Here is a 14,305-nt window from a genome sequence, read left to right as displayed (position 1 = left end):
GTTTATGAGTTTATCGATTTTTTTTTTAGTTCAAGCCTGTATTTATTTTTTTTGTGGAATAGCTGTAGTAGGTTTTTAAGTGCAAATGTTTTGAAAACCTTATGGTATGCCTTATTTTCGACAAAGGGAATTATTGACTTTCAATATTCGCGCTCTCACACCTTCTTGTCAATTGTTCAAAAATCTTATGGGTTGTCCACCCCAGGCTGTGCCCTCGGTATTTACGTAACACAATTTATTCACATATACCTTAAATAGTACATTTCTGTTGTCCTGTCAGTTACTCATCAGTGACAAAACGTCTTTCAGGTTTGCTGAGATAAAAATTGTATTATAATTTTTATCAAAATTCTGATTATACAATTTAATTAAAATATAAGTTTATATTCAATGGATGTATCAGGCATTCTGTTACACCTTTCACGTTTTTGTGATTAAGTAATTCATCAAATCAACATGTCATTTAAAACCATTTTTTTTAAAGAAAATCTCTGACAACTTAATTCTGAGGAGGGAAACTTGACTAAATTTAGGCTTGAGTAGTAATTAATATAACCTATGAATTTGCCGACTCTAATTTTTGTTTTCATTGAAAACCAGGAGCAGGAGAGAGAAGGATTAAATGGAAAACTTTTAGGTGTGTTCAGGATTTTCAACATTTTTGATACCTTGTAGAGAAGTACTCTTCTCACATGAAGAGAATAATGATTGGCTCCACTCACTTCAGAGGCAATAGCAGACTGACAATCTAAAAGATTGGAAATATTTTGTTTTATTTATTATTGTATTTTTTATATAACATAACTTAACAAAAATGTTTGTGCAGATGTGTACTGTTTAACTGTGTTGGTAGGTACTTAACTGGTACTGTTTTTGATTTACAGAAACTGTGTGATCTCGTGTGTGATATTCTGCTGGAAGAATCAAATGTCCAACCAGTTTCGACTCCAGTTACTGTTTGCGGTGATATACATGGACAGGTATAACAACACCAATCACATGTTTAAAAGTGGATAAGTTACTAAGTTGCTGGCAATTTAAAATGGGGCAGTTTGATTATTGTTTATTATCGGTCATTGCTGCTTTTTAGAACGGATAGAAAAAAATTGGAAAACATGGACTACACACATCCCTAAATTTACCCTGAAGGGATGGTTTTATAATTCCTATGATAGTTCGTGAAAAATAATAGTTTATAGTGTAAATACTATACTAGCATCGGAAATTGTGGCTTCAGGGAATGAAAAGTAAATAAAAACAGAAAATATGTTTTTCAAGTACTAGAGGCATCCCTAAATTTACAGTGAAAACATGGTTTCTTAATTCCTACTAGTTCGTGAAAAATAACAGTTTAAAGCTTACATTACAATACCTGTGTTTTCACACTGCTGCTGCCATTCATTGTTTACCCGTGATCATGTATCTCTTTGTTTGGCACAATTGTAGTTAACTATAGAGAATTAAAAATATTCTAATTCTTGCATTTCATATATTGAAGTTTATCCCTGGATCCCGAAGACTTGATTCTGATGGCATGATCCTATTGGCTTGATCCTGTGGTACATGATGCTTGATGCTGTTTTAATTCAATACTTGGGAAGATCTTGTAAATAAAAAAAAATATTGTCATTTAATTATAAATTATGATCGTAAGTCGAATAAAAAAGATTTTTTTTTTTTTTTTTCAACCTACTATCATAATTCTTTCTTATTTGCCAATTTCTTTTATGTACAGGATCTTCTGACATACTGAACTAAAACAGCAAGCATCATGTACCACAAGATAAAGCCAACAGGATCATGCCATCAGGATCTTTCGACGTACTGAATAAAATAGCAAGCATGAAGTACCACAGCATCAAGCCGACAGGATCATGCCATCTGGATCAGGGTTAAACTGGGATACATAAAACACCAGTCATATCAAACACACAATATACGATGGCTGTAATCAAAGAATTCCTTGCAAAGACAGCTAAATTCAATGTGTCAGTTACTTCAGTGCACAGCACGTATTCCTCACAGAAAATGAACAATGTTAAAAATTCAGTTCAAATTTTAGGATCCCATTAAACTCGTTCATTACAGTGTGACTCATAGTATTACGTACTTTAAAGAAATGTAGCAAAAAAAAAACATTTCGTAATACAATTAGTTATTCTAATAAAACAAACATGAATACAGTTGTTGTTTGGACAAATTTAATTATTACAACACTTACATTAAGTACTAAAGTTCTCAAAAAAAAATCCACAAGGGTAAACATAAACAATGAATGTCAGTGATTGCTTGCATACATAGGTATTGTAATGTGATCTGTAAACTGTTATTTTTTCACAAACCAGTAAGAATTAAGAAACCTACCTTGTAATTTTAATTCAGGAACATCTTTAGTACATTAGTACATTAAAAACATACATTCCTATTTATCGCGGGTAAATAATGAATTGTGGCGACTGCATAAAAACACAGGTATTGTAACGTAAGATATAAAATTTAAATTTTTTCACAAACTAGTAGGAATTATGGAACCATCCCTTGGGAGTAAATATAGGGATGTGTGTACTGTGTGAAAACCATGTTTTCCAGTTTTTTTTTGCTTTCCGTTCTAAAAAGCCTTAACGTCTGATAATTATCTCTTATTGTGACTTTTGTAGGTGTATTTTGCTAGATGTACTGTTTCAATCAGGGACCTTGTACAATACAATGAGTACAGTAATGGAATTTTTATGTGCATTTGTTTGCGATGATGTAGAGGTGGCTAGAACTATCTAAATGCTGATGAATGGGCAAATACGGTTTTAATATATGTAGGTAATACCTATAACTGAAATTCAAGCATATAACATTTAGGCTTTAGTGCAAAACCAATATCAGTATAGTACAAAGTTAACTTTAATATTAGTGAGATAGTAGTGCATCTAGTCATTAGTGTACAATAAATAGAGAGCTATACTTGGTAACATTTTTACATAATTTTCTTAAGTACTAGTAAACTTTGTAACACAAAAATTAAAAACTATATATGTATTAGTATACAAAAAAAATATACACTACCTTATGATGTATTGATAGCTTTGGAATGCTCCTTTATAAAATAGTGAACTTATCATTTGAAAAAATTAGTTATTATCCTTGTAGGTCTCCAGAGAAACTAGTACTAGAATAAATGGGAGTATAATGTATTTTACTTATCACAACATACTTAGAAGATACTATACCAGACAAATAAGGCTTCATGCTAAAAAAATTTGAAAATCGGAAAATGGTAGCTATTAAGTAGTTACTTTCTGTAGTTAGGTATTGGTAACTATTCTTTGAAAGGATATGTCGATACCCTTTCTGTGGCTAAGTCCCAGTCAGATGTTCTGATTTATTGGACTTCAGTTCTTTGATGTTATAACTTTTCTGGTTCAATATGAGTGGCAGAAAGTGGGATGTTGTATGTTTTTCATTTGAACATGCTGAGAACCAAATTAACTAATGTAGGTAATAAAAATCCTGGTTTTTTATTTTTTTTTTACCCTGCTTGAATTTTACTTAACACATTTTTACAAACAATTATCACTCAAAAAACATTTCCTCAATTTTTTTTCCTAGCAGAAGTAAGCAAAACTGTAAAATTTGTCTTGTTGTCTCAAGGGCTTCTAAATAATGCATTACACAGTGGAAATAATGCTGCTCTCATAAAATAATTTTTGCTAAGAATATAAGAAAATAGCCTGACTTTGAATGAGAAATTTAAAATTTAAGCTTAGGTTCATTCTGAAGTGAACATTTCCCAAATTAAAAATTTAACAAAAAAGTTGGATCTGGTTAAAATCAAGCATTGCTTATTTTGGGTGCAAATTTTCCAGGGTGGGTCAGGTCACAGAGCTTATGAAAAAGTTACGAAACTTTAGGACTGGTCCCGAAAGGAATGAAAAGTGATGAAATAAACAGTTACACTCCTAGGTGTAACAACACATTAATTTGCAGTAGCCTTTTGCCCATTTACTAATTGACTTTTTTTTTCCCCTCACTTCGGGTCATAGTTAAATATAATTTTTGGAGACGGTCCACTTGTATCATGTGGAAATTATATCTAAAAAGGTTTTAGCTTTCTGACACAAAAATGGGCGTGTTCTTGGGAATGTAACATCTATTTTGTATTAGCATAAAAATGAGCATGTTCTTGCTCTTTTTTATATTATGTTTCATTTTGCTTTTATGTATAAATTATCTTGTGATTAAAAAAGTTATAAGAACATGTGATTAAAAGGTTCTGAAAAAGTTCTGATAATGGATCACCAGGTATTAGTAGACACCCTGTTTTCAAGTAGGCCTACCCATCTTCCAGTGCACTGTTGCCTGATCCCACAGTTTCAGGCCAGTAAACACATTGAGTTGCAGGTCCGTAGTCCAGTAGTTCAGACTACCCGGGGGGAAGGGGGGGGGGGGGGGACTGTTCGCTAACTTTCGCCAGCTAACAACACTAGCCTTAACTTTCAGCGTCTTCTATCAACACTATCCATATCTTGGTATTCTGTAAGCACTGTTGTAAATGAAATAAAAGTTTAGGTCAGAGGACTTGGCAACACAGCATTTTGGCTTCATTTACATGTAACATTTGTAATTCTAAAAAATCAAAGATGTAATACGTTATTTTCTTTATTCTTGGCCACATTTATTTTTCCACATTTATAATTTCCTTTCATTAGCTCAATAAAAGCCACAATTGTTTTGAAACATTGAAAGAAAATAAATTAAATTTTTTTGAAATGCTGGTACTTAGGTTATGCGCAAAATTTAATATTTCTTTTGCGAAGACTTCAAAGGTTTCTCTCAGTTTGTAAGCTATATTTTACAGATTTCTTGCTAGTTATTCTCTTTTACATAATAGAAAAATACAAATGACCTTTATAAAAAATAGTGTGCATAGTTAAAACATATCAGTTAAATTTCTCATGTTACTAAATATAAAGAAACAAAGATGTGCTGTAAACATATAAGAGAATTGAATTACAAAATCAAATATAATGAGTTACCTCTCAATTTATAGCTCTGTTTTAAAAAATGCAGGATCTATGAATTATTTATTCAAGTCCTGAAGGTTGTTTTAGTAACATTTGATAATAATGTTGTACTTCACTTCTTTTTTAATCTCATTTTCATACAATTAATTTCTTCGGTCTGCCATTTGTCCCGGATGTTGTTGATAGCTAGTTAACATCATCTTCGGCCCAGCCAGTATGATGCAAGATTAGGTCACCATAGGGCATAGTGAATCGCTCTGAAAATATTTCAGGTCAGTAGCATGGCTTGGAGATAAGGTCATCCAAAAAGTTAGTAAATAGATCCATTGGAAATATAAAAAAAAATTACAAATATGTTCTATAAGAATGACAATAAACTAGCTAACCACATAACTGTTTGTATGTGTCCTGATTTGAATTTCTTAATGCAGAAGTAGAAAATGTATTGTAAGAAGCACCAATATGGAATTAGAAATTTTTCCACTTCAGTCAGGACTTGCACTGTTTTAGTAGGTAGGTCTTCTTTTTATACTTTTTCTTAAAAAATTGCTACAATCTTAGCTGTAAACAAAATTCCAATTAATTGAGTCTAAAAATCCTTTGAAAATTTCAGTGTTTCCTTTTATTATGTTTGTTGTTACTCTATGAATAGCCTTCTTTGGTCATAAACCCAGCAGATGTGAGTGAATTATTATTTTTATACGACTTCAGTTGAAATGTGGCCATAGATTGATAACATCTGACTCTGTGGAAAACAACAGTACCACAAATTGACTTTAAGGGCCCGCTTACCTGTGCACGAATATGTTGTGCAGAGCTTCAGAAGAATCCATGCAATTTAAAAAATGCTGAAGTTATGTGAATTGCATCTGGCAATGATAAGCATTTAAGAGTATTGTGAGGTCACAATGGTAGTACTGTTTCTGTATTTAGTTTTCATTAGTCACTGCGAGCGTTCGTAGACTACGGTCGGCTTGTTTGTTCTATTTCATCTTATTGTCATCTCTATGATGAAAATTCATGAATAATTTTTAATTTTTGAATCAATCCAATTTCTTGGGGTTCAATGTATCCCTTAATAATGTTTCAATTTTAAGTGCGTCTCGCACCGATCACACTAAAAATCTGATAAGACAGCATTTCATTGTCATCCCACGACTGTAGACGTCAAATTTGATGTATTGAAGATGGAAGATCTAATTAAAACGGTTGTTGCCCTTAGTGAAAAGGTTGATGAACTTAAGAATTAATATATTATTCTAAAACCCTCTTGATGAACTCTCATTATGAAACTGTAGATATTAAGAATGAACTGCGTGAAATCAAAGTTTGCGATCTCAGAGTAAGAATCTCAAAACCTATAGCCAATCTGTTAAAAATTCATCAAGTGCCTTGCAAGGTAAGAATGTGCCACGTGATGATGTTGCAACTGCAGTTGTTGAGGGTGACAGCATCGTTGACCTACATTCGGCTCGCCATGAAAAGAACGCCGTCAGCAATGACTTCACCAGACAACACATCGACCAAGATCAAGATGGATTCATTTTAGTGCAAAACACATGCACATCCAGGCCTAAAGTAAACACTGAAGAAAATTGTGTTCAATAATGTAAAAAAAGGATCATTCAGACATTAAAACCGGTTGGGAAACCTGCCTTCAAAAAAACAAAGGCACTGTTTGTCACTCATCTTGACCTTTCTGTTCAGGAACAGGAGATTGTTTCATACATCACCAAGAACTTAATTCATCACACGTGAAAGTTGCGAAGCTCCGGACTAAGTATGTCTCTCTTAGATCGTAGAGCCTACCTTGATGCAATTTTTATCAAGAACTGTTATAACTCCAAAATTATTTCTCAACATGGTCTTGATAATACAGGACTTAGAATTACTCAATTCCATAGCCGTTTGATTTCCACATTGTGTACTTTGCATAATAAGATTGATACCATTTATAGATTAATCTCCAATTTTAATATACTTGAACTCTTTTATCATGCAAACTTGTGAAGTAAATTACGCATCTTGAATTATTGGTTACTTTCTATTCATTCTAATTATTCTTGCAATTTTTTTATTATTGATAAATTTGTGTTAAATAATATTGGTAGATTTTTTTTTTATAATATAAAGTTGTGGATAATTTCATTGATAGATTCTTGTTTTTTATTTTGTGTCTCGTTTTCTGTTTGTGTTTCTTTGTTATTTTATGTGGATAAGTTGTGTAAAATATATGTGTTTGTGTTTTGTTCTGTTTTATCTTGTCTCTGCAGGTACATTATGCTCTCTCCTTGCGCACGTTGGCGGTTATGCCTACCTGTTGTGGATTCCCCTCAGGTAGTGCTTGCCGTTTCTTGGTGCTGACGCGAGGGAAGTGTGTATGTACCTTCAGAGACCAGTGTCCTTGTGTGTGTATGTCGTGCCCAGCGCTAAAGCCAACGGCTGTTGGTAGGGATGTGACGGTCACAAAAAAAAACTGTATTTTTTGGAGCGTGGAAATGGCTAAAATCAGGTTTTTTTATAATATTTATTAGGTATGAAACTTCTGGTAGAGATTCTTGAAAGCACTATGGGGACTTGCAATATATCTTCTATCTTCATCTTTGTTTCTCTACAGTGTAATGGTACGGTTTTCATACCGTATGCACTACATACAGACTGTGCTAGAAACACCACTAGTGTTGCACTATCATCACTAACACAAATACATTACTTGCTAGGTGGATCACGTAAGGTTTGGTCTTGCACATTGGATAGAGATTTACAGTTCATTGCCTAAATTCATCTCATCAAATCTCTTGCACATAATGTTTTTTCTCAATTTTTGTGACAGGATATTTATATTTATCTAGAGTTAACTAGAAGCTGTTAAAATCACTCAGCATTTTATAACTAGCGTATGATGTTTAGTAAATATCTAGTGGCAAAATTTGTGATGAAATATAAAATGGATGAATTTACAGGCAAGCCTTTAAAAAATAGAAATTACAGAAAAACAAAACAGCCAATGTATCGTGTTAGACCAAGTGTTAACCTGCTGATGCTAAGAGGATCTTAACTTAGGATTTTGTGGTACTGGTACTTGAATTATCCTGTGTTTAAATGATTATTATGGAAACATATCAAATGATGAATGTTAACAGGTATGGGGGCCACATTTATCACCAAGGCTGTCAGATTTGGATTTCCAGATGTGACAAACCTGAATTTTTTTTCAATTTTTTAAATTGTTTCTGAGGGCTTACATGAGCCTGTGGGTTTCCTCAGACTACCTCGATTTCCCCAACTAAATTCATTTCGTAGCTGCTCCATATCATACTCTAACAACCTCTGTCGAGAAGTCATTAAACTTTAATTAATTTGCACATCTCAATTTTAGTAGAAATATACTTTTTTATATTATTCACAAAATCATTATTTTAAATGATTTTTTTTTCCTCAATGAAAAGGTATCTTCTACTCTCATCATTGTCTATAAATTTGTTTTGTTATAAATGTATGAACTTTTCGATTACTACGACAAATTAATATATATATATAATTTTTTTTCCAGTTCTATGACTTGGAAGAACTATTTCGCACTGGTGGCCCTGTCCCGGATACAAACTACATATTCATGGGTGACTTTGTGGACAGGGGCTACTACAGTCTCGAGACCTTTACTAGGTTACTGACGTTAAAGGCAAAATGGTCTGACCGCATTACGTTACTAAGAGGTAACCATGAGTCAAGGCAAATAACCCAGGTTTACGGATTTTATGGTGAGATTTTTAACATTGTGAACTGTGTTGTGATCTATGAAATTTGCTTAAGTTTGCTTAATATTTCTAACATTTAATTAAATTTAAAATATGTAGACTTATGTGTGGTTGATTAATTTCATTGAGCTCAGAGAATTTTCAAAAGTAGTTTTGCCCTTTTTTTTTAATTCTTAGTTTAGTTAATGTCCATGTTTTCAGATATAGATGTGTGTGTGTGTGTGTGTGTGTGCGTGCGTGTGTGTGCACACTTGTTTTTGTTTATTTTGCTGACATTCAGGAAGCTGGTTTCTTGGAAGATAAGAAACATAATTTACTCTAAAAAAATTTTTTACTTCTTTATTATTATCTTAGAAGTAATACTAAAGTTACTCTTTATAATGTATTGAAATACATTTTTTCGAACGATACCACTGTTGATCTGTTGCTGAGATTGTAATTTTACCGTAGGGTGGTTTAGGTCTGTGCATAATCGTTTTTTGATATGAAGCGAATATCAAATTGAACGTTTAAAATATTAAAATATTCGCGAAGTTGAGTCGAATGTGAATATTGTTCTCGGCAAAGCTGTATTACACTTACTTTTTAAAATACGGGATTTAAGTTTAAAAAAAAATCATTTTAGGTTTGTAATGTTTTAACTGATTAAGTGATTACTAAATTGGGCCCTACATATAATATCATTCAATAAAATAACCATGTATAACATTAATATTGAACATTCATAAAAGCAAACTGAGTGCCACCTTATGATTTTTTTAAGAAACCAAGTTTATTCAAACAAAACATATGCAACACAGAAAAAAGCTAATTTTTTTCATGAGCTAATCTTAAGTCGTTTATGTTTTAATTTTTAAAGCTTTGCAACAAACGCAAAGTTTCACATTAGACACAAATCTTTGCATCACAACTGAAGCTTCAAATAAAAAGAAAGTAAATTTGTTGGCGAAGTCATATAGAATATTAAAAAGAACTTTGATTTGCTTAGTCTAAGCTTTGCACAGACTTAGGGTGGTTTGTGTGTTCATCAAATTTTACTGATTAATTTAATAAGTACAGTGAAAGGTGTTTGATCCAGTGCATTTGAGACTGCAGCCATGCCAGATTAGTGACTTTTCCAGATGATTAAACATCAATATGTGTGTATTTTTTTTTTTAGAATACCAAACGTGAAAATGTGTAAATGTGAAATGTAACACGCTAGAAAAGAGGAAACACTGTACTTTAATAAAAACAGACAGTAAGTATAAATTCTAAGCGAACTAAAAAGACTGATGACATAGTAATGCCACCTGGTGGTAGAGGTCAGCATTCTGATCCACCTGAGAGAATCCGTACGTGAGTGGCTCGACTTTTGCTGGACTACAGATTGTGCTGAACCATAGAATGCCGGATTAAACACCTTTCACTGTACTGTGGAATACCTTTTGAATGGTCCCACATTTTACACTTTTCTGTATTTATACTTTTTTGGGGTTCTACATAATGCTCATCTAGTAAAATATCTGTATTTTTAAATGCTACAGCATTTTACATAAAATTTTTTTTCCCAGTTACCTTGAAAGTTGATTGAAGGAATTTGACTGAAATCACATATTTTGATGATGTAATGTTTATTGATTAAATTACTCTTATACTGTACATCACTTGTAGATTAATGAGAAAAAAAAAAACTTTATTGAGCATTGTTAAAAATAAAATTTGTTACAGTCTCCAACCTTATGCAGTGGTATTTATAATGATTGTTATTGTTTTCTTCCAGATGAGTGTCAAAACAAATATGGAAACGCCAATGCCTGGAGGTATTGCTGTCAAGTGTTTGACCTTCTCACAGTGGCTGCGGTATGTTTTCTTTTGCCTGCTGGCATTACTTTCATTGTTATATGCTGCACGTTATTCTGTTGTATGACTGAGAATTGTTTTGTGTTAACAGCTCATTGACGAACATGTTTTGTGTGTTCACGGCGGACTGTCTCCAGACATAAAAACACTGGACCAAATTCGTTGCATCGAAAGGAATCAGGAAATTCCTCATAAAGGTTTGTTATTTTCTGATAAAGTGTTTCAAGTTTTATTAATAATTTTATTTGAAATGCTTAATATTATTTTGAGTAGTGCACCCAACATTTTGTACATATCCAGTAGCTCCATTAAATTTTTTTAAATGTAACATATTTTCAAATGGTTTTTAAAAATCATTAAAAACTTTTGACTGTTATTATTACCTCAAAAAATATTCTTTTGAAGTATAGTGTTTTAGACAAAAGCAGAAAATGAGTTGGTATGTAAGGTAACATGTTTCAAAATTACTTTTTATTAAAATTTATTTAGTTTTAGTTAGTACACAGTACATAAGGTTTTTTTAAAACATATACATTTAAACTTAGTTTATTCAGACTAACTGGAACCCAAGAGCGATCTGGACAATCAAAAACTGGGCAGTATGGGTAATAGCAAAACAAAACCCTTAAATAAGAAGATTTACCATTGATTACGATAAACTATGTTTTGCAACAAAATATAATATTGTTTACAAGAAAAAAAAATTAAATACTTAATACATCATTTCTTGACAAAGAATTTGTTCACTTTCTTCTGTTTTAAACATATATGGCATTTGAATGAAGCTTGGTCACACAAATGCTTTATCATTAATAGTTCAGCTGGAGGGATGTCGGACTGACGCTCCATTAACGCCATGATGTTAGTCAGCTGGTGTGTAGCGTCTTCTTGTGTTGTCTGTTGTTGGATGTGATCACTTTCTCCTTGTCCATGCCATCTTCCTCACTGTCTGCTGTAGATGTGCATACCATTTCATTTTCTTCTTCTGTCATAGTTCCTGAGCCACCATCATTGTTGTCTTTCAGCCATTCACTGGCGTCTTCCAGATCGTCTGAGCACCCACTTATTGTTCCTAACATTTGTAGGTCATCTGCTGCCACTTGCACCAAATCATTGTGTGCCATTTCGCACCAATAGCAGGCCACAGTTTTTTCCATGATTTTTTTCAAAGAGCTTTTTGTGATGCAATCCCAAGCATTAGCAACTACGTAAATGTCATTTTTTTTCTCCTTTCTCTTTAATTGTTTTACCATGCAGTTTTTTTATAAACTTATTTGATGGTTTCAAGGATTCCCTGGTCCATAGGCTACAGCAGTGGGATTAAGTTTGGTGGAAGAAATTTCTCTTGAATTCTTCCAGTTACGAGTTCTTGCTCTTCCGGATGAGGCAGAGCATTGTCGTTTAGTAAAATTGATTTTTCTGGTAAACTATTTCCTTTCAGGAATTTTTGTAGTACAGGAACAAAGTTATCAAAAACAGTTTTTAAACAAAAAAACTGCCCATCCACACATTTTTTGTTGTGGTGGTCAATTACTGGCAATGAATTGTATTAACATTTTTTAGTGATCGGGGATTCTTGAATTTTCTTCAATGGCAAGAGAAAACTTATGTTTCCCTGATGCATTACTACAAGCCATAGCAGTTAGCCTATCTTTGCTTTACTTGTGGCCCTTAGCCGAGTCTTCAAGCTTTGACACTAACGTTTTTGCTCGGAAGCATCCAATTAAAAAGCCCAGTTTTGTCAGCATTATAAATTTGATTGCTCAGATAAAAAAAAATTGTTTTAAGTCCATTTTAAATATTTCAGGAACAGAACATCACTAGGCAAGCTCTCTCCAATCACAGTAAGTTAGTGAATGTTGTGCCAGTTTTTCCAATGCTCTAGTCACCCTTGTCTAGCAGTGAATTTTAGTTCGGGATTAAGTAACTTTTTGTTTAAGCTCAAAGTTTTTCGGGCCAAGAGCGGTCCAGACAATGTTTCATTTTTTTTTGTAGTTCCTCTGCCTTCCAAACAGTCATTACTTATCATTTTACATTAAAAATCTTCAAGTTTTTTTTTTTTTGCATCATCCAGTCAGAGACTGTTGATGTTCTAGCTCCCTATTCCACAGCTATTTTCTTCAGTGCTTCTCCTTTATCAATTGGATTAATGCTGTCCAACTTTTTATCCATTGAAACCACAACCTTCTTTCACTTTGATGCCATTTTAAGGCTATATTCCCGAAGAGTTTAATAATAAGCAAAATCAACATGTGTAGCAATAAAGTTAAAAACAAAAACAATCCTGCTGAATTGTACAGACAACAAACAAAGTGAAAAGTGCCATTTGAAAACAGTAGTAAAACTGAAGAGATTGTGGGAGGGGAAGTGAGGGGTAGGAATTAAGGTCAACACACACTCCCAGTGCTGTTTACAGCTGGTGAATCAATTCATGTCAACCCCTTGTGGCGCTGTTAGTGTCAGACTGATGCGAAAAAGTGGGCGGGTCCATGACACAGTGGTGGGGGGGTGGTGACAGAACTGTGTGGCTCGTCACATCAAAATGTTATTTACTTTTAGAATGACACTTGTACTATACTGTGGGTGCTGTTCAAACGTAGCATTGTAAAAATTAATTGGTAGGTATTTTTTGCTGCTTGTGGTGATCTTTGCGAGGATATCCTACATTTATACAGGCTACGTGTGCTAACTGTCTTTATTTTCATAGATGTAGACTTCAGTTGTCATCATTATGCAAACATCAAATAAAATGTTTGCAAATCTGATCCAGATTATTTGGATATCCAGATCAACGAGGGCCGGATAAATGAAGTTTTACTTTATATAGGTTTAGTTTATTTGGCCATATTTCAAAGCATTCAGGGTTGATTAAACTAAGTAACTTGTAGAAAATTAGAGCATAATGACTGTAGCTGAAGACAAAAGTTGAAATACAAGCTGTAGAAGTCATAGTATTTGCCACCTACGAAGCATAGGATAATTAAGGGAATAAGAGTTGTTTAAATTTGGTCTAGGGATCAAATAGGTGTATGCATTTACCTTTTTAAAAAACCACCCCTATTGAAATTAATCTCACTCACAGTTAATTATCAGGTATTATTACTTATTGCGTGGCTTTTTATCAACTCTCTGGTATTTGGTAGTTAGTCGGATTTCAGTGTCTTTTACTTCGGTAAACTTAGGAACTTTCCGGGTTGTGGTTGTGGTTTTCATCCCTGTGAACTGTAGGCTATTTTGAAAGTTAAGGGTGGTGTTGTTAAATAGTAAAAGTAAATAAATTCCCCCACCCTTTTTTTTTTTTTTTCCCAGAGCCTCGATTATTCCGCGAATTCATTTGACTCCAGGCTGTACCCGACTTCATATCTCACCTTTTTGAACTTCCAATATGATATACGCTAAAAGTGTGAGTCAGCCACCAGATGTAATGACTCCAGTTTGCTTGCCGGCGGTGTGACGGCTGTGGTTTGCGCTCAGGTGCGTTCTGCGACCTGGTGTGGTCGGACCCGGAAGACGTGGAGACGTGGGCGGTGAGCCCGCGGGGGGCCGGCTGGCTGTTCGGGGCGAAGGTGGCTCACGAGTTCATGGCCATCAACAGCCTGCAGCTCATCTGCAGGGCCCACCAGCTGGTGCACGAAGGTGAGCGCTGTGCTCTGCTGTTGCCAGACACACCCACAGAGCACAAACGTTTTA

General features: G+C 33.8%; 1 protein-coding gene across 1 annotated transcript in view; it reads left to right on the top strand.

Moving 5' to 3' along the window:
• The window catches only part of LOC134534974 (serine/threonine-protein phosphatase 6 catalytic subunit), a 34,991-nt gene that overhangs the window by 126 nt on the left and 20,560 nt on the right, over positions 1 to 14,305 (top strand). Inside the window, exons 2-6 of the mRNA XM_063373761.1 lie at positions 885 to 980; positions 8,569 to 8,776; positions 10,536 to 10,615; positions 10,707 to 10,812; positions 14,090 to 14,251. Of these exons, the coding sequence (XP_063229831.1) occupies positions 885 to 980; positions 8,569 to 8,776; positions 10,536 to 10,615; positions 10,707 to 10,812; positions 14,090 to 14,251 (652 nt within the window). The remainder of the gene's footprint in view (positions 1 to 884; positions 981 to 8,568; positions 8,777 to 10,535; positions 10,616 to 10,706; positions 10,813 to 14,089; positions 14,252 to 14,305) is intronic.

This window comes from Bacillus rossius, chromosome 1 (assembly GCF_032445375.1).
Source record: "Bacillus rossius redtenbacheri isolate Brsri chromosome 1, Brsri_v3, whole genome shotgun sequence".
In the NCBI taxonomy this organism is placed as follows: Eukaryota; Metazoa; Arthropoda; class Insecta; order Phasmatodea; family Bacillidae; genus Bacillus; species Bacillus rossius.
The sequence above is the reverse complement of the archived record's forward strand: the minus strand, read 5'-3'. Positions and strand labels throughout refer to the sequence as shown.